Below are 26964 nucleotides of genomic sequence, written 5' to 3'. Positions count from 1 at the left end.
GTAGTCCATGATTTAAAGATAAGGCACAGAGAGAATTTGAGAATGAGACCTTTATTCAGTAACCACTCATTTCAATATTGATGTTAGATTTATTTTTCTCTCATTTTTTTACAGTACAGTGCAAATACATCCTTAGCATTCAGACTTGAGGGCAGTCAATAAGTAGATACAATCATCACCATTTTGATTCTCCAATGAGAAGGACGGCTAGCTTGAGGATCTGACCAATCAGAGCATAGTATGTGACTAATGTAATTAGGACATTGAAGGCCACTGACAGACAGTCATGTTCTCACATTAATGTTTGTAAACACATACACACCCGTACAAACACGCACACAGCATATAAACAGCATAAAAACAGTTATCTTCAAAATGCATCGTCGACTAGAAGAGTCAAATGTAATGCGGACAGTATAAAATAAGTTATATTTTTTTTCTTTTATATTAAGAGTGTACATCATTAATTACATCGTCAGCAGTAAGTAAACACTGATTATGACAGTTATACTGATGATGGCAGCAAGAGGATGAAACGCTTCAGCATCACTTTAAGTCAACCCAGGTCTTTGTTGGCACATTTGTGTCCATTCACAGGTGGAGGGAGGGGCTGCAGCCCGCTCCCTGACTGGCTGATAAGAGGCAGAGAGGTGCCAACGGTACAGCCTGGAAAAATACAGGCTACTGGCTGTGCTTCTTTTACGTACACGAAGGAGACTTAGACGGAAAGAGACGAGGGGATAAGGCAGAGAGGAAGAGCCAAGCTCATTGCAGAACATCTGACACGTCTAGAAGACAAAGATCTTGTCTCTCTGGACGGTGTCGAGGTCGTCATCCATGGTAAGCAGGACCTGTAGAAGAGAGGATTTATCACAATAAATGTAAACCTCTAATGTGTTTATTTTAAATGGTCATAATGAAATCGCTCTTGGATTTACAGCAAATACTTGAGTTTTAAGAATTTCAGTCAGAAAAAGGAAGTAATTTCTAATTTGAATGTACATTAAGTTATGTTGATAACATTTCTTAATGAGCTAAAACACAAGCATAATTTGAAAACCATCTCATACCAGGAAGGATCCAAACATAGCGATGGAGGAGAGAAAGTGCCAAATGTCATGGTCATCAAAAAATGACAGCAGGATACAGTCTCTGTTATGCTCACGAGACTCTGCTGGAGTTTTCTATGTCAGGAAAAGAAAATGCAAACAGTGAACTTATGCCACATCATGTAGGAGTGAAACTTACATCAATAATTCATGCTCTTAAATCTGAAAGGCTAATGCTTCTTTTATTTGAGTCTTAAAATGGTTAAGTTTTACTGACCTGCCAGGTGCTGAGTCCCTGGAAAAAGAAATAGAGTGCAAAGCCCCACACCACAGCTGTGAACAGAATACACACCAACGCCAGACACTGGATCCTCTCACCGCTCCTCAGCTAGACACAAACACAGTAAAACGTCAGGTATGAGAGTTTAAACTTGTTATTGTAGCTTAAATTGTGAGACACCGTGCAAAGACAAACCTTCATAATGATGTAAAAGGCAAAGTAGAGCAGCAGGTTGCAGATGGCGATGGCCAATAGGTAAGAGGCAAAGTCGTTTGGTCTCTCAATGAGGCCATATGCAGCTCTACAAAGAGAGAGCAAGAAGATGTGATGGTTGAGCTGTGCATCGTACATATAAATTACTAAATGGCCTTAATTCAGTGCCGTTGTGAAAAGGACTGTTTACTCACAGAGACCAGTTGACTATATTCCCCATTACAAGAAGAACCATTCGGTCCTGTCAGAAAGAGAGGAGACAGTGGAGGATGATTCTCTGGATACTAAGCAAAGACTAATAAAAGATTTAACAATAATCCCTGAGGGTTTTGATACAAGACATTAACTTAATTTCTACAACACTTTTCAAAAACAAACTACAAAGTGCTTCAAAATAAAAAAAGCAACATAGTAAACGCAAACAAAAATAATCAATCAATCAGTCATCTCAATCAGTCAATCTATCTTTGTTTGAATAGCAGCAAATGATAACCAAAGTTATCTCAAGATGCTTTACAAAGAGGGCAAGTCTAGACCATATTCTCTGTTGTGACCTATTATGATAGACCAGTATTAATCAAAGGAATCAGACCAATATGACCTCAAACTTTTGATAAAATATCATAGCAATAAAAAATGGGAAAAAGTGCAACAAGTTAGAAAAACCAGCTGACAGAGATTTGTAAGAAAACACGGATTTTGCCCTCGTGAGACCCGTAGGCAGGGACACCACAGCTATAGGCCCAAAATTCAAAAGCTCAGTTTCCTTTTGTAACCTATTGAATTTAAGGAGCTGCAATTAGGGTCCTGATGGAGGATCTCAGACAACAGCCAAGATCATAGGGAGTTAGAGGATCACAGAAACAGGGTTGGTTGATATAAAGCTTTAAGAGCAAGCAGAAAAATCCCTTAATCAGTTCTAAAGACCACAGGTAGCCAGTGACCTTAACCCTAACCCAAAGGGCAGCAATGCAGTCACTTCTCTTACTTTAAGTTAAAAGCCTGGCTGCCTTTCCTTTTCATATAGACAATTCAAACAGCTTTGAATTAAATCCAGTCTGTGTAAGTAACGCTTGCTAATGCAACAACAGAGAGTAGCGATAGTCAAATCTGTAAGATGAAATGCATGGACACGGAGAAAAGACTGATGTAAGATAACCCTTAAAACATGGCTTCTATTCATCTTTTTGGTAATAGATTTCTTATAACTGTTTTAGGCATGACCTGCAAAAGAACAGCAGGTATAACTTGCTCTAACCTTACTCAGATACAATGCATCATTTACATTTATTTTGTACATGGTCCCTTTATGAATGAAATACAGACAAATGTTTAATAAGCAGACCTAGGTGCATATATTGTATATTGTCTGCCATCCGTCCATCCATCCATCCATCCATCCATCCATCCATCCATCCATCCCCAGGGGGCTGGACTCAATCCCAGCTGTCATGAGCTGGACTAGTCGCCAGCCAATCACAGGGTTGACATGTAGAGACAAACCAGGCACACTCGTAATCCCAACTATGGACAATTTAGAACCTCCAATTACCCTAACAAGCATGATTTTTTTCAGTGGCAGGAAGCAGGAGTACCTGGAGAAAACCAATACATGCACAAGAAGAACATGCTAACTCCACAGAGAAAGGCCCTGTCTTTCCAGGATTCCAACCATGAACCTTCTTGCAGTGAAGCAACCATGCTAAACCCCTACACCACCATGCAGCTGGCAAATAACAACAATTTGCTGATTTACTCCATGACAGTAAACATGTTGAGAATTATTACTCACTATGTACATTGGTCCACTGCACTGTCTGATACAGTCTGTGTAGATGATGTACACCACCCTGCGGAGGACCCCCGAGTCTGACACAAACAAACAGGTGAGTTAGCTGCAGTCAAACATGTCAAAGTTACATTTTAAAGTCAACATATTCCTATACAACAAGCTACTGTTTCAAATTAAATACTATCTTAAAACGTGCCAACAATGTTCTATCTTCACAGCCCTCTGCTTTAAGCCAAATACCTTGTGTTTATGTCAAAACCTACAGAAATAAATATTTATTTTATTACATTTTTATATCTGTGTGCTGATTTTCTTTGTAGTGTTTCTTATTGTACTTATGTAGGTTTAGTTACATTGCTACACTCTACATAAAGTAGGCAACATTTGTATGACATATACTTGTAGAGCAGTAAATCAAAGTAAATGCAAACCAAAAAACTACACATCATCCTTGTATGCATTTGAATATGTAAAATGGCCGTGTGAAGCCTTTTGATTGTAGTGTTTGGATCACATCAGTGTTTATTTGATGCTCTGCCAAAACGATATCATAACTGTGTGCTGTTTTGGTTGAAAAGAGCATATAGTTTTGTAGAGCAGTAGCAGTCTAATAAAATCAATGCTAGTTTAAGGGACTTTCACAGTGGCCATAAATTGAAACCAAAAGACCTCTACATAAAGTCTGCGATTGCTTCACATTAAAGAAATGTTCAAAGGACTAAAGATAGTATTACAGAAAAAAATGAAATGAAATGAAAGTAATCTTTCAGCCAAACAGAGCTACTATTAAGCACGGCATCGCCATGTCTGAACCTCTAAAGCATTTATAACTACAGCAGCTACAGATACATGTTTTAAGGTTGCATGCTGTGTTCTTACCCAGCCTCCAGCGGCCCATGTAGTAAAGCTGTGTGCTGAGCAGAAGAGTGGCCAGAATGTGGATCACAGAGAAAACTATCCAGAACACTGTGTTGCCTTTCCCGAACACCTGCAAACAAACCAGTACCAGCACTAAGAGATGACATGTCTAACGTGTCTATGACATTAACAGTGTGTAGTCCATCAGTCAATAAATACGCATGTTTTAGTCTTTTTTATCGATGTTCACCTACCACTCCAAGCACAGAAAAGAAGATGACAGCAGCCAGGCAGGCGTACGCGGAGTAAGCACTGGCGTTAATGTCAGGGTGTCTCTTTTGGTACAGCTTCAACATGCAAAGTCCAGCAATCATGTACATGAAGGAAGTGTCTGGAAAGAAGAAACAGTAGGCTTATTTACCTTTCAACACCTCAAACCACCACAAAAAAGGAGGAAAAGGAAATCAGTGCTAATTGTTGTAAATTAAGAGCAGGTAAGATTATAGCCTTCTGTGTAAACCAGCAACTCATTCTGGAGACAAAATGAAACATGACCTAAGCAGAGAATCCATTTGGAAAGTTCAATAATTACAAAGTTTTCCATTCCACTTTTCCTTGACCTCAATCAAAAGCATCACTGGATAAAGGAAAGGTGTAGATACGTGGATAATAAAGGTCTGTCACAATGATCTGACTGCACCTAATCTTGGCAGATGTCACAAATGTCACACTAGTCAGCTGTGTAAAAACCAAAATCTACTAAAGATGGACTACAAAAGCACCCATTTATCCCCAAGTGCAGTCTTACCGTGTTGTTTAGAACAGTAAATGTCAAAACATCAGTGATCAACATAAGCCCACTGTTGTTTTTACAAGTTATAAACCCAAACGTCTTCCGTCCAGCTTTTATCCGTCCAGACTGCAGCTTTTCACTCACCCTCCTTTCCTCTCATATTTGTCCTCATGACTCATACATTTGATTGAATTAATTTTATTGTTTAATTCAGTGATGAAGACATTCAGTCTACAACAACCATAATGATTTCTTTTTTTCAAGAGCAGCTGAGAAGTGCATCAATTCAAAATTATGTTGATGCAAGGAACTGTGGGCCATATTTTCCTCTCTCCTTTGGTAAAGGATGGTCCAGTGTATCCTATGTTAAAGGGGATTATAAAGGAAGCAATAAAACTCTTTTCCTATTCATTGAGAGATTTTAAACAAGACTTATCATGACTGACACAGTAAATACTTCCTGGTCATTTCACTCTGTTAGGAGTCTTCCTAACTAAACAGAATATAATCAGAGTGTAAAATAACTCTGTGGTACACATTTTCTTCAGTCTAGAGGGTGATTATTTAATGTAAGTTCAAAATGTTTTTTTTTTTTTCCCCTGCCAGAATTTTCCATTTCAGTACAGGTTAAACATTTCTCGATAAGGGTGGACCAACCTGCATTATGTATTTACTATTTTTTACTCAGGATATGTTTTCCCATTGCTGCTTTTGATTTCTACTGAGGCTTTGAAACTTGTATTGCCCCTTTAATATAAATCAATGAATTTAAAATGTATTATGGGTTATGAATTGCTTGTGTTTTTGCAGGTTTGCAGCCTCTCCCTATGTGAGATGGCACGTCTCTCTGATAAACACTTAGCCTGATGAAGTTGTACTGTAGTACCGAAATACTGCCAGTTGATAAATACAAGTTAGACAGTGTGTGGGAGTTTGCTTACAAATTTCATTAGCAAACCTCTCAAAAGAAATAAAAGAGTTTTTCTCTACTATGGCAAGCACCTTTTACTTGCAAAAATCCTTAGAGGTCCTCAGTGTTTTGGCTTGTAATGATAAAAATGACATAAGAATAATATGAAATATATGACCGATGGAGCACAAAATTCTGATAGAAGATAAAATAAATGTTAATAGAAAAAAAAAATGTGTTGGAGGGTGATTGCAATTTGATTTATAGCCATCTGGCTCCACACAAATCAAAAGTGCACGTGACAATCACATTAGTGCAGCCCTTCACCATGTGCAAGTGCCACATGGTTTAGACTGGTTATCAAGTGCTTAGTTATGAAATACTTTACCATCTGCTTTCTACTTCGAAGATAGCATACACATAAAATTTCATCTTAGGTATCTGTATTTGTTCTTTGAGCTATCTGGCTTTACTAAATATTTGCTCTTATGCAATATTTTTAATGGAGCTGAACTCTCCACACAAACGCAATGCTAGCGCTAAAAACCTGCAACTGAAAAAAGACACTCAGCACCTGTGGCATTTAACATTTCATGCATTTACGGAGCAAATATAAGTTATAAAGAGCCAAAAGTTTCTGTGGCCTGTGTGACTCCACAAAAATTTGACCACTAATTTTAATATGTATGGTTCTCCATTTTGGCATAACCACAATTAACAGTAGTTCAAACTCAAAATCACAAACTTAGATGACAATATGAATACCTTGATAATTGAGGTGCAAAAAATATTTTAATGTTATATATATGAATCCTAAATTTCAACAGGAATGGTTGAATGAGAGCTAGTTCTTTTTTCCAGAGTGGTCCTGTAGCGATATAATTATAACTACAAAACAGTTTGTAAGACAATAGAAATGATAGTTTTTAAAAGTTTATCCCTAAATAAGCTAACATAATTTACCCATTTAAGACAAGTTTAGATTGGTCTAAGAGGTAGCCAAAACATGCCTGTGAAGTTTGTTTTTGAAAAACACTCCAGTATTTGATTTTTGCATGTCTAAAAACCCGTCTGTTTCAGCCCTGCTCAGAATGAGCTGTTTCTGTGTCTGTGGCTTTAAATGTTAATGAGCTGTCTGACTCCGCCCCTCTCAGGAAATGGACATGGCTTAATGGATCTTAATGGATGTGGCTCTCCTGATCCTCCTCTCAGCTGCCAGCTAAGAGGAGGATCAGGAGAGAAAAGCAGAACTTTCTTCCGAGTGGGGAAGGCCAACCGAACCTGGGGGCCATGCTAACTCCCCACATGACATCATGAGGGGAAAATCTGTGAACAGCTTGTTTGCAGCACACTTATTCTCGGGGGGGGGGGGTCTGATTCTTGGAGGGATGGTGGACAGGCCAGGGGCACAGATTTTTGCTAGAAATGCCTAAAAATGTGTATTTTGCATTATAAGTGACCTTAACATTTTTCCACATTTCGAAAAAGTTCTAGTGTTTTTTTATGTAGTAATTCAGGCACAACCTTTTCAAAAATTGCCATGATACAATACAATTTTGAATTTTTGGAGAAAGAACCATTATATGCTAAGTTAAATCACAAAGTTAGACTGCTGGATTTTTAGTGGCTTTACTTTCATCACATGTAGGAGCTCTGCACAACAGACTGAACAGAATAAATTATTGTATAAGAACCTATGCATACATAGCCTATGAAAACTAAAGCTGGAGCTGCCCAGTTTTCTTCAAACTGACTCCAGAGTAAGAGTTACCCCGCACAGAATGATTTATCTACTTATCTTACAGCACTAAAAGGAGATAAAGTTAACAAAAAATCATTTACATGGCATAAAACAATATACACCACAAGCAGTCTTACCAAACTGGAAGTTGGTGTAGTTGGGACAGACGTGGTAGCAGGCACTGAGCAAGCCCTCCATCATCAGAGCAGTTCCCATTGCGTAAAACAGACCAAAGTGCTTTGGGATTCCACACTCCTGGAAAGCATACAAGAGACTTTAACTTTTAACTTACCATTAAAGTGCATGAAATTTCACTACACAATTCAAAAGCCAAACAAAAAGACAACACAGCAACTGATTCTTAAGTTCTTCATCTAGGACTAAAGCTCATACCTTCTACGCAGGATGGCAGACACACTGTTTGCTAATTTATGGCTGTTTATACAAATATATATATCCACGTGTGTGGGTTGTGCCTTACCAGTGCATGATAATCATTGCGCACCAGGGCTCGATTGTGGACGATGTCTCTTTTGAGGACAATGAGGAGGAAGAGGAGTCCCAGCATCACATATCCAAGGTTACTCAGGATGTTGTTGAAAGCACTGTGTATAAAATCAGATCACACACTTTTAGATAAAGATGTTCAGCACAGGAGTGTGAAATATAAGTCATGCTACAGCAGTGGATATCACTGGAGAAACTTAACAGACAAAAGGTACACACATACCTTAGAGCTCCAAGGGGGTGTGCACAAAGGAAGTTATAGAAGCAGATATCCTGGTTTCCTGTAACGTTGACCACCTGAAAGAAGAGGCCAGTTATTATATTATACAGTAGCTTTGCATTAGATTAATAAATCATTTTTATAGGGGTGTCACAGTTCTCAATATCCTTGATTTAATCAACATTTTGACATCATATTTTTAACATCACTGATGGCTATCCCAGTAAACCACTTTCATTGTGAGTACAAAACTATCCTGGTTTAGTAATAAATATTTCATATTAAGTTAACTTCGCTGTGCCATCATATAGTTAGCTTTAGACACAATGTGGTTTACATAAGTGCTTCTAAACTGGTCTAGCTTCAGGACCCACCATCACCTCCTTAACAACAAATCACTTCCTAAATTCCTTACATTTTTCAATCATAAATCAACCATTAATGAAAGTGGGGCAGTTTAGACTGGAATGACAAAGATGTAATGGAACACAGAGTTAGAGACATCCCCTTCAAAATAAAAGCACATCATAGATCTTATCCACTGAAAATGGCTTTGCGACCCACTTTTGAATCCAGCTGATAACCAAGGGTTGACCTGGTACTTTAACTTTTGAATCAACAGACAACATTTAACCATTTTCTTTAAACTACTTCTCTATTGCTGTTTTTTTTTGTTTGTTTCCATGATGCTTGTATTACACTGTGTGGAACACACCATGTAATTTTGCTTCTAAAGGTGCTATGTCCAAATAAAGTTTGCAATAGTTTGTTGTAATATCTCAAAATTGGATACAAAAATGCATATTTTTCTGATAGGACATTATAACTTTCTAGCTTTTTTTGGCATGTGAACAGCTAAGAATATCAGTTTCATTTGGAGAACTGTTGTACATTGTGACCCATTCTCATGTGTGTTTACTGTGTGTTGTAAATCAGGATGTGTACATGACGAACAGTGTCAAACTCACTAAAATAACTAATATTTATGTATCATGGTTAACGATGCCAGTCTAATGTTATGCTCTAAGCGCAATGCAGCCCCCCACCACTAGCTGGGGCTGTAACTGCAAACTAGTTGTGGCAGTGGTTAAAATGTTAGTAGTCCAGGTAGTAACGTGTGAGGAGCAGTGTGTTTGGGCAATATTTAGATTTTGAAAAATTAGATAAACTGCACGCTGTGTACAGTTAAACTGGCATATTTATTTGAGGACCACATTCAGAGCTGGAATGATGATGTAAAGCTGCAGGGAGTACTGAAGGCTGAAGGTTAGAACTAATGTGCTAATGTTAATGTTAACGACATTCAGCAAACCAAATCCTGCTGTTGCCTCCAGAGAGTTTAAAATAAACTGTGCTTATTGTGGACTGTGGGTTTTTTAGTGTTTTCTTACCTTTAGACTAGTTGGATATTCTAAATGAATATTTCATCTTAACAGATCATTGAATTAGCTGTGCAGTTGCATCCCTTATTGTGAACAAATCAGTGCAGTTTGTTTATAGGATTGGGGTTAATTTGAGCATACATGTCTGAAAATAACAGGGAATATCAGTTAAGTATTCGTTAGATGATGCATACAAACACATTGGTAGGACTATCGTCTTGTTGGGAGTATTTTGTGCACGTACAGTGGTGATTACAGACAGTAAGTATTTTTCTTTTAAGTTAAACTTGTATCTGTTAATTCACTGCCAGATCACTTTAACTGTGATCATTGTATCTCCACAAGATAAATAGTAAAGGGACTTGAGCTTGTATAACACTTTTCTAGTTGTCTGACTGCAGGCCATACTTCATTCACACCAATGTAAGGTGTACATCAGTATAAACTTATCACATGCATGTAAATTTAAATGTCACTAGCTGTGTTTCCATTACAGTTTTTCACAAAATGAAAGCAGTATTTCTTAAATTTCAAGTAAGAAAGGTTGTGCTTTGAATGTGTTTCCATTGAAGGGAGTTTTGGGAATGAGCCTCACAATTCTCGTAAAATCTCATCTCGCGAGACTCCACTACAAGGAAGTGGCAAGAGGCAACCAATTCTACTTTTGAGCCAAAGATGCAGGCTAGTGGTGAAGTACCAGAGCTGTTTCTGAAGTTCTTTTAATCTTTGAGTCAAAAACTAGGCAGGGCACATAAGAAAAACTAAAAGAAGCCAACCAAATTCTAAAGCTTATTTTGATCACTTTACAACACTGTGACACTCTTGTATGCTATAAATCACTGAGGATATTTCCTACCGTCTGATAGGTGATGACCAGCTGGATGACAGGCAGCGCATAAAACACAGCAATAGTAGCAATGTTCCTGGAAAGAGGTTAATGATTAGACCTTCCACAAATTAAAGTTTGGAGAAAGGATCTTGTGCTTCAGTTTATAATGATCCAAGCAGTGAACTTACCAGAAGTAGATCTGATATTTCTTGCTGAGGATCCTCTTGTCTTTGCGAGCCAGGTCAGAAACGCATAGATATTTCTATAAAAACAGACAACACTTCAACGTATTGTCATCCAGGGTTTCAACTCTTTAAAAGCAGAGCTTGGGTGATGGTGTATAGAGACGATGAGGAGGTGTACCTTGGTGCGGACAATGTTTTTGTCTGAGTCAATGTCGTCCAGTGTGTCGTAGTCATCCTCTTCCACAGAGCTCAAAGACTCCTGCCTGCTTCGTCCAACACTGTCCAGGGATCGCTCTGATGGAGGGAGAAAAGAGAGAAAAAATGTGTCAAAACAAAAAAAATACATTTTTAATCCACTGAAGAAGAAAAAACCTGATCAAAAAGAAAGAAGTTTGGATCAAAAAAAATGGAGATGCAAAAGAGTTCCACCACAATTCACCTTTTTGATATTTATGCAATTAAAAAATTGTCATACTTTACATAGTAAGACTGAATGATTTTGAAATTTACTCTTGATATTTTATTCTTTTCACTTCATTTTCACAAGATTTGGAATCTTGCCACTCTGGCATTTTGATTTCAGTGATTTTGATTCGGTGCTGATTGGTGGGGTGAAATTTTTAACTGATTCAGCCAATCAAGTGGCAGTGTGTCACCGATACGGAGGGCTATGTGGTGAAGGTGATTGAGGAATGGGCGGCGTTTGAAAGGCTCCTGTCCTGATGAACAAAGACACAAAGAGAAACCATTGATGGCTCAAGATGTCTACAGGAACCTAACTGCAAGCCAGGCTGTGAAGACATATTGTAAAATAAGTTTGTCTCAATACTAGAAATTCAAACTTTGATACGACAGTATTGAGGAAAAAATGCAGCAACTTTTTCAATATCAAGGAAACAAAATGGAGTCGTAGGAAGTAGGACACAAAGGAAAAAAACTTTTTTCTCAACAAACTGCACGATCCTTGATCAAAATAATTCACTGTCACAATACCTCATATTCATATTCATTACAAAAATGTGGAAACTAAGCACTGTAAACATGAAAAATATAAAAAAAATGAGGAAAGAAAATACTTCCTATCTAATGGCACTTATGATGAGCTAGAACTGTATGGAGGTGTCCATGTCAGCAGGGAATCTTTCACTGCCTTTTAAACATTTCTGGGCATAAATCATTGTGCAGCAGTGTGAAACACACACTTTACAGTCCACAATTTGTGACTTAAGGAAAAAGTATCACCCAGTGGACATTGCAGTCTTTCTTCTGTGCTCTAACTGAAAACAGGTATGAAGTGTTGATGTGGCAGAGCGTTGTTTTTTGCTGTTTTTTTCTTGAGAATGGTCTGCTGTGTTTAAGAGATGCAGGTGTGATAGAGGGTAGAGAAAAGTGATACACGCAGCAGGCAGGATGAAGCACAATTTTTGCTGAATACAAACAAAATTAAACAATTTAATCCTGTTTGAGTGGAGGTGTGTGCATTCAAACTTGATTGTTGGAGCATAACTACAATAAAACAATCGAAATAAAGAATGGTTTGATACTTCACTTTCGCTACCATTTTTAATCAAAAACAGTGGCTTCACTTTATTTGAATATCACCTGTCTCTACTGTGCTTGAGTCAGCTTTGAGATTATAATCTATATTTCGCTCTGTATGTGTTTAAAAGCTGTAATATTTTTCAATACTATTAAACATAAAATGACCGAAGCCATGGTATTTAAAAGTGTCCAAGAATTTACTCTTTTAAAAATTGGATGACAATTAGTGGATATGACATTTAAAATCATTTCAGTATTTTCCTTACCCATGTACCCATAGTTGTTGTCAGTGGATGTGGCGCTGTCAGTGATCGCCTCTGAGCTGAGTGTGCTGCCATTGTCAGCTGAAGAAGAGAGCAAAAGGGTTAATTCACTGAAACATTCAAACCAACGATGCACAATTTAAAACTAGAAAAGCACTCGGAGAGCACAGACCTCCACCATTAGCCCTATCTCCCCATAGTAAAGAATCCTTTAAAAAATTCCTGGATCCAGACAGTGATCCGGATCACTCCCAAAATCTAATCAGTTCTTCCTTATGCCATTTCTGACATTTCCTGAAAATTTCATCAAAATCCATCCATGACTTTTTGAGTTACGTTGCTAACAAACAAGCTAACTAACTAACTAAGAAACCCTGCCGATCACATAACCTCCTTGGCGGAGGTAACCAGAGCTGTCTAAAAACTCACCAAAAGAGCCATATTCATATGGTGCACCTGGAATCTTGCCTGTTAAGACAAAGACACGCATTTAATCCTTCCATGTCTGTCTATGTTAACAACAGCATGCAAAAACACTACACTAAAGGCCAAACACTACTGCAACTTAAATGTTAGTACAAACACAGGGGAATGTGAGGGAGGCATCAAAACATGCAGGAATCCAAGTTAAAGAATGAGCTCCTGATGGGTTTTTCAGGCTCAAAATGGCAGAAAACATGGAGTCACAGGAACGCTATGTTGGAAAAAAAAGCTTTTCCCTTCCTGGGATATCAAAACAAATAGTAAAATAATAAGGAAGTGGATTGATTTCAAAGCCTATATTACTTTGATAATTCCTCTTTTAACATATTTATATGTATTTAACTTTACACTTTGGCATTTACTTTCCATTTCTTATGCACCTCCATCATTACATACAGAAAGCCTTGCTGAAATAGAAGTCTCAGCAAATGCCTGACAAGTGAGGACAGTATAGTGCAGATTCAGACTTTCTGTTTGTGTAGAGAGGTGCCTGCTGCAGTGAAGGTAATCTGTTTATAACTGTAAGCCTTCTGCAGTTTAAAATCAAATCATGTTAGCACACTCTGTGGCAACCAGAAACAGATACACACACAGGAAGTCTTGAGTTCAGCAGCAATGTGCACATTAATCTTAGTGTCTGAAAATGTATTTTGCATTTAGCTTTACATTTTTGTAAATACACCTGGTTTTTGCAATTATTCTCATGATCACTTTTTTTTATAACATGTTCAAATTGAAATTTCTAATTTTTCAAGTCAAACATATTGTTTTCATGCAAGAGCGAGTTCAGTGATATTTAATTTTGTCCTGTAGAGACAGGAAGCGAGCACCAGACAGATAGTTTTTTTTGGCATTTTAGGAGCAAATAACATCGACACTGAGAACAGAAAGCGCAGACAATGCAGCGCTTCATGCTGAAGTCACATATGACAAGTCATCTTTAATGCAAAAATATTTTCTGCATGAATTGTCATTAAAGATACCTATAAAGCAATTTTTATATCTTCAGTTGGCATTAGTGGTTATCAGGAACCGGGAACTGAAAATAACTGAAATGCTTATTTTTATCTAATAGGAATTTTTTGTTTCCCTTTAGCCAAAAAAAAAACCCACTTTAACATTACTGTAAGAAAACAAAAATAAAAATGTATTAAAAAATAAAATAAAATTTTAAATAAAAGCTGAAAGAAAATAATTTTTAAATCTCAACACAATACTAGTAAAAATAAAAAAAAATAGTCACAGTAGGGCTGGCCAACATATCTAATTTATAAGATCAATATCAACATATTTTACACAAGATTTTGGATAAAGGAACATTTTTAACACTGCTTTGCTGCAATTCTGGATTAACTGACTTGAGAAAAAAAATAACAAATTAATAAATGTAAGGCCTACTACTCTGTAAAAAGGTTGTTGACAATGGCAACAATATGCTTATTGACCAAAACATAATCTGCTTCAAATATTTTGTCTATGTGGGAATTTTTTGAATCATTTTTATCTTTTATTATTGTGTTTTACATTACAACTGAGTAGCCTATCTTTATAACATGCTGATATTTTGCAGCTAGCTATTAATAAAGTGCCTGTGTGACAATTTGCATTTAGCGCTGTGGATCTCTCTTGGAACTGACTTTGTTTTTGCTTTTTCTTAACAGCAAAATAATATTAAGTTACATTGAGTATACTAGGGATGCAGGATATTAGTTTTTTGGCGATATCTGATATGCTGATATTTTCTTATTCATTTTAGCTGATACTGATGTCAATACTGATATATATATTTGTCATTCAGACCTAATATTTAGGTCCTCATAACATATTTTAAAGTTTAAGGATGGACAAAGGAACAAACATCAGTCCGTAGAATAAATTAGGAAAGCAAAACAAGGAGCTGATAAAGGTCTGTTGGTCCTGCCCAACACACCACAAACAGCCAACATCTACAGTGGATATATGCCGATATTTACAACTGATATAGTGGTTGTAAATATCAGCAAAAGTTTTCTTATCTGTTAATACCAATAATTAACTTTTTATGCCTATACCATACCGATAATATTGTGTATCCTTAGCAAATACCATTTGGCTAAAAATATCTAGAAAACATTTTGGTCCATATTGCCCTACCCTACTTCTAGCTACCAAATGTTGGGAAATTACTCCTTCACTCTGTCTATGCAACTACTTGAGCAACATTTGAAGGTGAATTGTTGCACACAATTTGTGCAACTTCATGGCACTTCATCTTTTTCTGTTACGGGACTTCTGTGGGTTAAAAAATAAGATCTTTACCGTTTTTAAAGCTTCATGTGCTGTTCAAGCAACAGAGATAACGCCATTTAAAACGTGTGGCACTGAAAAGTATCAAAGAAGCAACTTTTGCAGCCAGCTGTCTTGAATAATTCAAACAGGTGAGTCATGTCTACCTTTATCTCTTTGATTCATGCCATAAAGCTTATGTAACAGCATGGAATGGGCCATGTTTGTTACTGTGCAGTTCAAGCATCACTATAATTAATCACATCTCTTATCATCAATATTATGAAGGCTGTTTATATGGGAGGAGTTGTAGTATGTGAGCTATTGCATGCAGTGCATCTGCAGAGACGATCAACACAGTGACAGAAAGTGCAGCCAGTGCAAAAAAAGGAGTAACAGTGTCATTATACCATCTCCGTTCTTCCCAAGCAGAGAGGCTGAACCACACATTAGCGTGAGGGAGAGAGAGTGAGAGACACACATTCAGTACACACAGACATGTTAAATTCTACATACAAAAGCTTAAAAGTTAAGTGTACATTTTGATGCATGTTAAGTGTTTTTTTAAGTTAAACATATATTTCAGAATCTACTCTAAGTGCAGGTTTGAGGAAGTGGTTTATGTCACACCCCCTCTTGTAAGACCCCAGTGGGTTGGTCCGTTAGAGCTAGTTGCTGGGTTACCTGTCTCGGCAGGAGACATGTCAGCAGGAATCTGAAACGCCTCTCTCTTTTTCATTCTGCAGGTACAAAGAGAGAGAAAACATGAAAATGTAAATCCTTGCATTCAGCCGAGTGTTCCTCTTGTGGTGCAGCTGTATCAAACGAGAACATCAAAATGTATGTATTAAGAGGTACATTAAAAAATAGAAATTTAAATATGAAATTTTAAATATTCTTTAGATGTTGCATTAGTGATTTTTTTCTGGCCTCAAACCCAGTTGGATTTAATCAAAATACCACAGAGGTAGTTGTATGTGAGGGATAGCCTTTCTTAAGTGGTGAATTCAGTTACTAAGTGTTGCTTTGACTGCAGAGTAAAGTGCCAAATCTTACCGCTTGTTCTCCACACAGGCCACAAGCAAGGTGAGCAGGTAGAAGGAGAGGAAGATACCCAAACAGAACAGCATGCCCATCACATACACCTCCGCTGTGAAGAGTGTTGACAGTGATATTTACTGTTAGCCTATTCACATGCTTTTACTGTCTGACCCTGTCTGCTGTGCACGAAACCATCTGGCATCAAAATCTACAGCTTAGAAGCAGCTGACACAAACAAATATTCAGCGCCTGGCTTTCGGCAAAACCTGCGCTTCATCATATCATCCCCAGCTCTGAAAATCTAAACGTTTTTCAGGTTTTTGACGGTTTTAGATGAGAAGGGATCCTCTGACAGAACACTAAAGAATTCCTAAAATAAACTTTGCCAATGTTAGCAGAAGCTTGGCTCAAAGAAGAGAGGAGTGCTCAAGATGCTGATGAATTTTTTGGTTGCCAGTATAGGTTATCTTTATCAAGAAAAAAAACTGTGGCAATATGGCAGTGTGGTAGAAATGTGTCACGCATATTACATCAATCTTTATTTAAAGGGATAACTAATAAAGCATCTGATTTTCCTAGGCCTCCGTTATTATGAGGATACTTGAGGTATGATTACAAACAGCAGTATTGTCTGTATAAACAAAAAAATAGTGGTCAGATTTTTCCAACCAATATATAATATTTTGCTGACCTACCTCAAAATTGCTTTGACTAATTGAGGCATTTATTTGGAAAGTGATGAAAGCCAACAAATCAAAGTCATTTTGATGACCTTTGTGACCTACAAAAACACACAAGGTAATCAACAGCAAGGCCAATAATTTCTATATACCAGGGTGGGAAATTAGCAAATGCTACTTGTACTTTTGAGCAGTGTTGGGTGAAATTGTTCAACACTGGGCTGGTAAATAAAATTAACCTGACCTAACAGAGTGTTTTTTTTTAGAGTGAACAGCATAAATGAAACCCTTTTTTCTGCTTCATTCTTTTGGCTTTATGAGAGTAGCTCTCAATTGCAGCTGGTGTATCTGCTAAGGGTGTGTTTGAACCAATGTCTTGCTCGTCGCAAGTCCAAAGTAGTTAAACAAATCCTGAATTTTGGCGTGAGACAGCAGAAATCCTGCACAAAGCGTTATATTCTCACAAGTCTGACACTCATAATGCTGAAAATGTCTATGCATTTACAGTGCCCCTGTAGGAAGCAATGCAAATGTTGCAAATTTGGCAGAATAGAGGATAAGTTAGTTAAAAAACAAGGTTTAAAATGAGCAACAGTTTGGATCACTCATGCATCAACTTCTTCCTATTAAATAGCCTTTAAGCTGAATACTATAAGCCTTGATTCTTATATTATACCTTTTTAAACAACACTGCTTGCTAAAAGAAATGGCTGGTTAAACTTTTTTGTGGCTGGTTAGATTTTTTAATCCATCAGCCACAGTGGCAGGTAGATGGAAAAGATAAATTCCAACCCTGCTATAAAGACACATCTGTTTCCACCATGGGGTGTTCGCAATGCTGTAAACTAACTGTTGTTGAGCTCTTAGCATATGGTGTTTGTTGTGAAGTACAGACCCACACCTAGCAGTCACACTGCCTATCTCCACTTTAAAAAAAAAAAAAAAAAAAACAGCCCAGCCTCCACAAGTTTTATGTACTGAACAGTAAACTGCAGGTTTCTTTAAATGCTGTATTAGGGCCCAATGAAGGAGGAAAAGCTGTTAAAAAAAGTTGCACTCCATGTCTGGTCTGCACTGCTTTGTATCCCAGCCTGCTCTCAGTAGTGAGGCAGCCACTTGCCATATGAAGTAAATGAAAATTTGAATTAATTTTCAAACATGTAATGGCAGCAGCTAAGCTTGTGGTCATTACGCTGCATGTCTCAGCATTTTATACTTGTATATATGTTGCACTGGTTTGTAGGATGCAGACCACTTTCTAGGTGAAAAAGATGTTATTAAAAGTGCTTCTTACACCTTGGATTTTACAGTAGTTATTATAAAACTTTGTAAAACCATAATTTTCACCACTGCTGCCAGGTAAGTGTCAGATGATGTGAGTTTAGAAACAGCCTTTGTTTACACTTTACATGGCAAAACGCAATATGATAAATTTTACTGCAACAATAAAGCAGGAAGGGCAGGATTTTTTCATCAGAAAGCTTCATTTGAACGCGCATATAACAAGATCATCAAAGAGAGGCCCAGCTTTGTCCACAGGGGCACCAAATCAATGCAAACAAATAGTTCCTCACAGGAGCTTTATATTTGTGAAACTGTGACTTACAGTTGATAGCAGGAGAGACCATTACATCGATGGTTTTGCTTCTGTTTCCGGCATCAATCAGCTCATCAGGACGAAGAGGGTAGAAGCGCAGTGGACCTCCACACGCCTCATCCTCTGTTTTTACTACTATTACTACATAGAAGCTGTTGCTGGGAAAATCTTTTCTCTGGATGACAAAATCAGACAAAAACGATATAATAAGATATGAATGTGTTTGTGAGGTAATGTCCCAAAGAAATGCAGTATGGTCTGTATTTTACTAAAAGAGTGTCGAACACTACCTGCACAGTGATTGCGCCTTTTTTGGTCATAGTCTGGTACATCCCAATGAAGGCCACATTGTTGTCAAGGTCGTAGACAGGGCACTGAGAAAAAAAATGAATAAGAAGCACTAAAAGATTAAGGTCAACAGACAGAAAAAATGCACAATGACGATTAAGAAAACATATTTGAAATACATTTGTAAATGTATTTTAAACACCAAATGTTTGATTTCTTTTTTGCCTTTACATGATTGCAGCAGTGTTTTTACACAGAGACACAAAACTGTATGAATCAGAGTGATTTGATGCCTGAATGCAGCACAATATACAGTGCGTAACAAATATATTAGACCACCACCCAAAGTAAGGTTTATGCCACAGATGCCCTAAATTAACAGCATTGGTAAAAATTGGTTAAACCAAAATCATTTTTTATGTTTCTGCTATGGTTAATACACCAATATGTAGAAGCTCTTTAACTGAAATGATATTTTTAATGCTAAAATAGAATTATTATTGTTATCCATGAATTTTCAAATTTACTGATTTACAAAAAAACTGAAAAAATAGTAAAGCACATTATTATTTCTTGATTAATATTTCAAATTATAGTTATTTACTTGCATTCCTGAACAGAAAAATGAGTTTTAGTGGTTGAATGTTATGCTTGATTAATTTCTGACTTCTCAGAGAAGCCCAGTGAACCGGCTCAAATTTGGGTATAAAAAGGGGAATTTAGTTTGAAATTCCTCATTCATGTTCAAAATGGTAAAACTTGGAGCTCACTGAAAATGAGCATTAAAGCACTTCATGATTCTGGATGGTCTCTGAGACAAATATGACAGGTGGTCTAATAAATTTGTTAACCACAAGAAGACAAGCAGGGTTGATGATTTCTTTTTCTTTTTTTTTTTTTTTTAAAGGTTTATTGTGGGCATTTTTGTGCCTTTATTTGACAGAGGAGGATAGTGGATAGAGTCAGAAACAGGGACAAGAGCGGGGGAGAGACATGCGGTAAAGGGCCTCAGGCCGGATTTGAACCCGGGCTGTCCGCGCACATGAGGCGCACCTTCACCACTCGGCCACCTGCATCCCAGGGTTGATGATTTCTAAATAACCGGCGCAATCTTCATGCACATCATAAAGCGGAGTCGTATTCATTTCTGCTTGCAAGTATGTACTTTCAATCATCTTTTTGTTACTCTGAATACATCCAATCAAATGTAGGGTTGATATAAAAACAAAAAACATCACTAGTGTTTAAATCTGTTGCTTCTTCCCTCATTTTGGTGCCATTCTATTTACAACCTGGTCCACTTTCGGAACACTCCTTCCATTCAACAGGATAAGTCAGAGCATTTGGAAAAAAAAGCTCATGCTGACCACAATAACAGAGGCAATTTGACGACAGCACAGTCTAGTTTAAGGGAGGGAGGAATACTGTACCTGAATGTCCTGAACGGACATTACGGAGCAGGGAAAGTTCATGTCGGAGTTGACCTTGACGATCACAGTGTCCAACCCGTCTGGGAAGACATACTTGAAGTACTGAGATAAAATGGGGTAAAAGGGGAGCAGTGAAGGCAGCAATTAAACAAATTTAGATTAGAAAAACAGGTTCAAGCAAATGCAACCCTCCCTCGTTTCACTATCAGGATATAATTCCTACAAAAAAGAAAGAACTAGATTAAAATAAAATTCTGGTGACAATAGACACTGTCTTTGTGGCTCATAAGCTTTGTCTAAGAGGTGCTAAAAAAGCAGAACCTGAAAGACAGCAGTTACATAAAACCAGAAAATACCTCCATCCAGCATCCTCTTTCTTACTTGTACTTTCCTCTCACACATTTCTCATCATTTGTAGCTTTCAATCCAACCCTGGCTTCTACAAACATCTATGACCAAACTTCTCTTTCATAGAGACTCATCTTGTGTCATCCATAAATACACAAAGCTTTGGGTCATACTGTTTACCTGAGGTTGGGATGGTGACGCAGTAAAGCTGAACTTCTTGTCTGTCCTGTAATCAAGGTGAATACGATATGTCAGAAGTTTCTGTCAAGCCAGTTGTTGACAAATGATTTAGGCTAGTATTTCAAGCACTGTTTGCAGGAATATATCAGATGGAACTCACTGCAGGGTGAAGCTTTCCACACGGCTGACCCTGAGCTGGTAATTAGTACCCTGGCTGGATAGGGTAGACACGTCAACAAAGAAGTACTGGGTCTCGGAGAGGGCCCGGGTCGGAGGCTGACACAACGTCCTGCCGACATGATTGTATGGGTATTTCCGCTGGTAGCTAGAGACAGAGGAGAAAGAGAGGTTGACAAATGAGGAAAAAATAAAGAGACCTGTAGATCCCCTTAAAATTGACAATCATGATAGAGTATAGAATGGCAACAGAAAGTATGCAAACTCTTTGGAATGATCTAGTTTTCTGCATTAATTGGTCATCCAATGGGATCTGATCTGCATCTAAGGGTGTACTCACACTAGGCCATCCATACCGTGCCTGGGCCCGTTTCAGCCTCAAGTCTGGCACGTTTGGCCAGTGTGAGTGCAATTTTTCTGTGCTTCGGCACAGCACGCTTTGCGGCCCGGCACGGCACAGATGCAAATGAAGGAGCACTAAGCGTGGGAATGTGACATAGCGTGAAATATCACCAAGAGGACCTGCCTCAGAAAGCCCACCAGGCAGCAGCTGCATGCTAGAGACAGCAGGATCCCAGTCCAGTCCACATTTCTGACCAGTTTCTGGAATAACATGCAGTACTACATATGGCATAACAAGGGTACCGCATACCAACATGAGAGCATCAACCCCACAGTTAAGTACGGCAGAGGGAGCACCACGATTTAGGACTGCTTTGCTGCCTCAGGGCCTGAGAGGCTTGCCATCATCGAGGTGAAAATGAATTCCCAAGTTTATTAAGATATCCTACAGGATGATGTCAGGGTGGCTGTCTGCCAGCAGAAGCTCAGATGAAGAGCCATTCACACCAGACAGCCGTAGAATATGGGTGAGCTGTAGCAGTCCTGTAAGGACAAATGGCCCAAAATTCCTCCTGAATGTCGTGCAAATGCTTGCCTGAGGTTATTGCTACCAACAGAGGTTCAACCACTTATTAAATACATGTTTCATTTACTTTTTCCAGCAGCACTGTGAATGTTTAAAGGATGTGTTAAATAAATACTTTAAATTTCATATCTATTTGTGTGGTATTAGATTAAGCAAATTGTGTTTGTCTATACTTGTGACTTAGATTCAGATCAGATCCCATCTGATGACTAACTAATGCAGAAAACTAGATCATTTCAAAAGGTTCACATACTTTTTCTTGACACACTAGCTTAGAGGGAAAAAATACTTACAATGAAGCAAAATAAATGGACTTCTGAAATAATGATGGTGAGAGTTTTAACTATATAGAAGAACACAGAATTCTGAAGGACTTCTGTATAAAAATCAAAGAACTATCTACCAAAGAACAGTAGGTATTACAGTTCAATAACCTCTGAACAGAATCAATAAAAACAGCTTTGTATGGCGCTGTTGAGCACACATAGCAAAGCTCAAAGTTGCTGTGTTCAAAGAGCATGTGACAGCGTCTTTATAAAAACAGAAGTAATTCTACTTTGGAGACATACAGGTACCTCATTTACGGTAAACTGGGCCTCTAGAGCTGTATGTGTGGATCTCAGAGGAGGAAGTGAAAGTCCAAGGTTCATAACTAATCAGCTGAAGCATGCCAGACCATGGGACTGAACAAGCTGGACTGTGACAAGGACATTTTGGTGTTTCACAATTACAGACTCTACTTTAGAGTGTGGGAGACGCAGATAAAAATCACAGAAGGTCTGTTGCCCAACAGCTAGTACACAGCTAAACTTCATACCTGTTTTGAAACCCCACTTGGTTGAGTCAGGATATTAAAGCTGTGTACCTTGTAACTGCTGACTCACAATCCAGAACAAATCAAAGGGTGCAGATTTTGAGTTATTCCAGTATACAGAAGATAAACAGTCTTCCAGTCCCTACATGTGTACTAAGTCAATGAACAATGATGTGATGAATGACTAAAATATAAAGCAGAATCCTAACAAATGGTGAAATGCTGCTGCCACATCTCAAAATAATTTGCAGTTATAAAATGTTATAATCAATCTGACCCTAAACCAAAGATTGATATCATGTCTCTGTAAAACATCTAAAATAGACAAAACAAGATAATAATTACAGATTTACTTCTAAACGCACATCTAATTTTACAATTCAAACATCATCAGCTTTGTCATACGACCATAAGCCATAACTGGTTACCATCTTTGGAGAAAGACATAAGCTAGGCACTTCCTTGTAACAACCTTTACCCATAGGTTTATGTGTTTATTATGGGAGCATGCAGTCAGTGACAAAGATGTGCCTGAGGAGGCATTGCACAAAAGCAGAAATCGACATTCCTTGTCAGGGTTGTGGGTAGTTTCATGAGTCCACTTAAAATAAATTGGGTCAGCTCAATAATTCCGACAAAACTTTCATGACGCAGTCTCTAAATTAATGTCTTAATCTATGGAGCAGTAGTCTTTAAAATCCCTAGAATCAAAAATTGGGGGAAAAAATAGGGTTGTCAAATGACCTAATTTTCAAAAACACAATTATTTGCTTATTCTGATACTTAATCACAGTTCTATTGGTTCAAAATTTAGCTATTTTTCATTTCAAAATATATTTACAACGTGAAGCAATTCTCAACGTTTCTTGATTTGGGAATCAAATAAGTGCAATGGGATGTGCTTGACTTGTAGACTTTATATTCCTTTAGTGCTTCACTGACTAAGCGGATAATTAACAATTTAAATTAATCATTTCTCACAAAACTGTTTTTGTTATGCATTTTACTTTGTAAATTTGACTGGCTTAAGTGATGTGTTCTTTACTTGCTGTTTGGATAAAATCTGCTTTTATTTTGAAAAACAAGAAAAATCTGGTAGGTAATTTAGCTGATAATGTGCTATGCCCTAAACTAAAATAGCTAGAGGCAGCAATAAAAACTTGAAATGTTTGAAATTACAACACGTAGAATTCTTCTGATTTGTCCACTGAGCTGTCTGTGAGTTTTGTTCATCTAAATTGGAAATGAATTTTCTGAACTGAGACATTCAAAGAGCAGTGGTATCCTTATGTTCATTCAATGTGAATATAGAGAAACTGTGATGAACAGCATACAGACTCTTCCCTGATAAGGCTGCTTACCTGGATGCACAAATTAGCATATTATAAAAGCAATCAAAAACAAAATAATGCTTTAATTTTTGGCCTTAATTTCCTGGGAATGTCAATTTTAATCCATTAGAACAACAGTATTGACAGGTGTAATTGTTGAATAAATATACATTAAAACATAATTTATCAGATTATGTTTGACATAAACTGCTTTAAAGAGATCCTTTATGTTTCACTAAAAAAAACGGGGTTTTAAAGAGTCCGTAATCATATAACGGCTTTGTGAAAAAAAGTCTTATACTTAAATGATGTGATCCCTAACAACTAATATTCAAAAAATACCTTAGATCTAGAAAAAACAAAACTATGCATATTATGCTCTGCATAGGAACAAACACATTGGAAGTAAACACTCTTATACTGTCTAAATTGTACAAATAACTTGGTCTTTTAACAGTAACAAAATATTTTGCCTTTATATGTGGTCTCAAAAATAGGCATCGATATCATTAGAGTTTAACTCAAATCACATCCTGACTTAAAAATCCAGAATTGTGACAACTTTCAACCAAAAGTATACTGTTTAGTGGGACCACACCTCTGAGGCTTTAGGCAAATAATCTGCTAGTGCATAAACATATTTCAGACAAACATCCTGCAAGACATCACTGGAGAAACAATAAATACTGTTACCCTGTTAGTATTTCATCGAACATTATCATAATGAATTTCTTCCAGTTTACAACTTCTGTGATATGTGGATACTCACAGGCCTCTGAGTATGAGAGGGACTTGAAAAGACAGCACAGCTTGCTTCTGTCGTATAACAAACAGGATCGGGCTCTCCAGTCCCTGTGACAACACATCTACTGTCACGCGTACTCCCTCTGTCTGATGCCAAAACAAAGAGAGAGATCACATTACGCACATAATGACTTGGTTTTAATTGAAGAAAATCAAACGTGTTATTTTTACTGCTGTAGACTCACCTTGTTCCTTGAGATTGTGTGATTGAAAGCATAGATGGTCTGGTTTTCACTTGTAACCGAGTCATTATAGGTGACATCAAACTCCGCGTCTTTCTGGATCACATTTTTGGACTCACCCACCGCCCCAATTTCGCAGGCTAACTGGGTCACACATAACCAGAGAAGGGCTAGCAGCCCTGATCGGATCCAACATGGGGCTGGTCCAGAGCCGTTTTTATGTCGAGATTTCCAGCAACTCCTTAACACCATTTTGTCTGACAGCGTACTTCTAATATGCCTACTAAAACTTGCCGTTATACTAGCTTGTGCGGCAATAAAAACTCCACCCCATTCAGTTACCGTTTTAAGACTAGCTACTTCAGCTGTGCCACTTCCAGGAACGATCAACAATAACAACAGCTGCTAACTAACGAGCTAAATGAAACAGCAGGATGTTTACATAGCTTAAGACTTTTACCTCGTAATATTGAAATGTATACCTAGTCGAAATCTATCAGCTTTACCACCAGTGATACGGGTCTCAAGTCAACAAGATAACGGTTAAACTTCTCTTCACCTGAAACGAGGAAGCCTGGTAGGCTGTCAGCTAGCTGTGCTATCGTTAGCATTGTTGCTTACAAGGATGGGTTAAGGAAGCTCCATGATTTCATATCTCAGTTCATCCCAGCAACTTGAACCGCGACGATACAAAGCAACGCGAAGTGTTATTTACAAGTCATATGACTGTAAACTGTAATCAGTGGCCTGTTAAAGTGTCGCCTCTCGTGCGGCGAGAGAAGAGATACAGTGTTTACACTGTGAAAAATCGGTGTCATTAGCGCCACCTTCACGCTCACACAGTAAACAATCCGAGTGCAACGTCATGGCGTCATGGCGCTGCACAAAGCAGAGAATTCATTGTTACAGGGAAAAACACTCACTTTCTTACAAGAACCACGGAAGAATGGGCCTATTGCTAATTATCAAATTTTTTTATTTGATAATATTTTTATCTTTAATGGCAGAATGACATATTTCAAGCAGATTAGTGCTCATTTTAGTATAATTTGGGCTTTAACAAAATAATTTGGAAAAAACATTGTTGGTTCAGCGCAAGTGAACCAGTGAAACCTTTGGCTCCGTAATTAACGCATTGTTTCTACATTATTTTGTCATCAGGTAGTGTATTTGCAGATGTCTGTAAAAGGCAAAATAGATGCTTCAAGACTTTCCTCTGAATCTTTGGAAGTTAAAAAAGAGTGGTACGTATAAGATAAAGTGATTATAATAATCTTACAATACGCTCAAAATTGAGCATGGCAATCTTAGCTAGTACAGCAGCTTGTACATTATGTGTTTTTTGTGGGCTACTTGTCTTTTTGGCCCTTGTTTTATACCATTAATTTACCTTTTGATTTGGCATTTTATATTTAGTCCATGCCATTTATTGCCATACCCATAGACTTTGAGTGGATCAGTAGTCACTATCAAAACCAACATTATTTGATACGATAAATGCTTGATTTGGCGGATCTATGGGCGGTCATCTATAGGTAATGCAGGGCCTACTTAGAGCTAAATAATTCCTGCTGTCTAAACTGATCAAATCACCAAACCCGATCAAACTTGATTCTTTCTGGGGACATGGAGGTCAGAGCAGCCTCCTGCTTTGTCCAGTTTGTGATTCAGTTTTAAGGATGCACGAGCTTCTTTTTGCCTTTAGGTGGGGCTGTCTTCAGCCTTGATCGAGGGCTGTGAGCAACCCTGCCAAAGAGCATCCCACTTGAAGCGAAACAGGGTCTTTTGCAAAATTGTTCAGAGTAAATCGCACGTGAAATCAGCTATTAAATGTGTTGGATTTTTTTTCTTT

At 37.7% G+C, this 26964-nt stretch overlaps 1 protein-coding gene across 3 annotated transcripts; it reads right to left on the bottom strand.

Moving 5' to 3' along the window:
• Positions 1–75: 75 nt before the first annotated feature.
• Positions 76–25935, bottom strand: sidt2 (SID1 transmembrane family, member 2). Of its 3 annotated transcripts, XM_041802277.1 has the most exons (26): positions 25116–25935; positions 24896–25017; positions 21037–21201; positions 20877–20922; positions 20349–20450; positions 18921–19004; positions 18640–18805; positions 16369–16462; positions 15997–16052; positions 15723–15749; positions 12994–13032; positions 12568–12645; positions 10938–11053; positions 10763–10836; positions 10602–10668; positions 8367–8440; positions 8118–8241; positions 7774–7891; positions 4447–4583; positions 4214–4322; positions 3335–3411; positions 1737–1783; positions 1525–1630; positions 1327–1437; positions 1071–1184; positions 76–851 (listed from the first exon to the last, which is right to left on the bottom strand). In XM_041802277.1, the coding sequence occupies exons 1-26, from the start codon at positions 25362–25364 to the stop codon at positions 789–791; spliced, it is 2565 nt and encodes an 854-aa protein (XP_041658211.1). In that variant the 5' UTR covers positions 25365–25935; the 3' UTR covers positions 76–788. The 3 variants fall into 3 exon arrangements, with proteins under 3 accessions (XP_041658211.1, XP_041658212.1, XP_041658213.1); XM_041802278.1 differs by lacking the exon at positions 15723–15749; XM_041802279.1 differs by lacking the exons at positions 12994–13032; positions 15723–15749.
• Between the last annotated feature and the right edge of the window lie 1029 nt (positions 25936–26964).

The sequence above is a fragment of the Cheilinus undulatus genome, linkage group 2 (assembly GCF_018320785.1).
Source record: "Cheilinus undulatus linkage group 2, ASM1832078v1, whole genome shotgun sequence".
Lineage (NCBI taxonomy): Eukaryota > Metazoa > Chordata > Actinopteri > Labriformes > Labridae > Cheilinus > Cheilinus undulatus.
The sequence above is the reverse complement of the archived record's forward strand: the minus strand, read 5'-3'. Positions and strand labels throughout refer to the sequence as shown.

Coding starts and splice junctions, on each gene's coding strand:
- sidt2 (XM_041802277.1), bottom strand. CDS start 25,364: ATGGTGTTAAGGAGTTGCTGGAAATCTCGACATAAAAACGGCTCTGGA. Junction 25,018..25,115: donor ACACAATCTCAAGGAACAAG/GTGAGTCTACAG, acceptor TTTTGGCATCAG/ACAGAGGGAGTACGCGTGAC. Junction 8,441..10,601: donor TGGTCATCACCTATCAGACG/GTAGGAAATATC, acceptor CTCTTCTTTCAG/GTGGTCAACGTTACAGGAAA.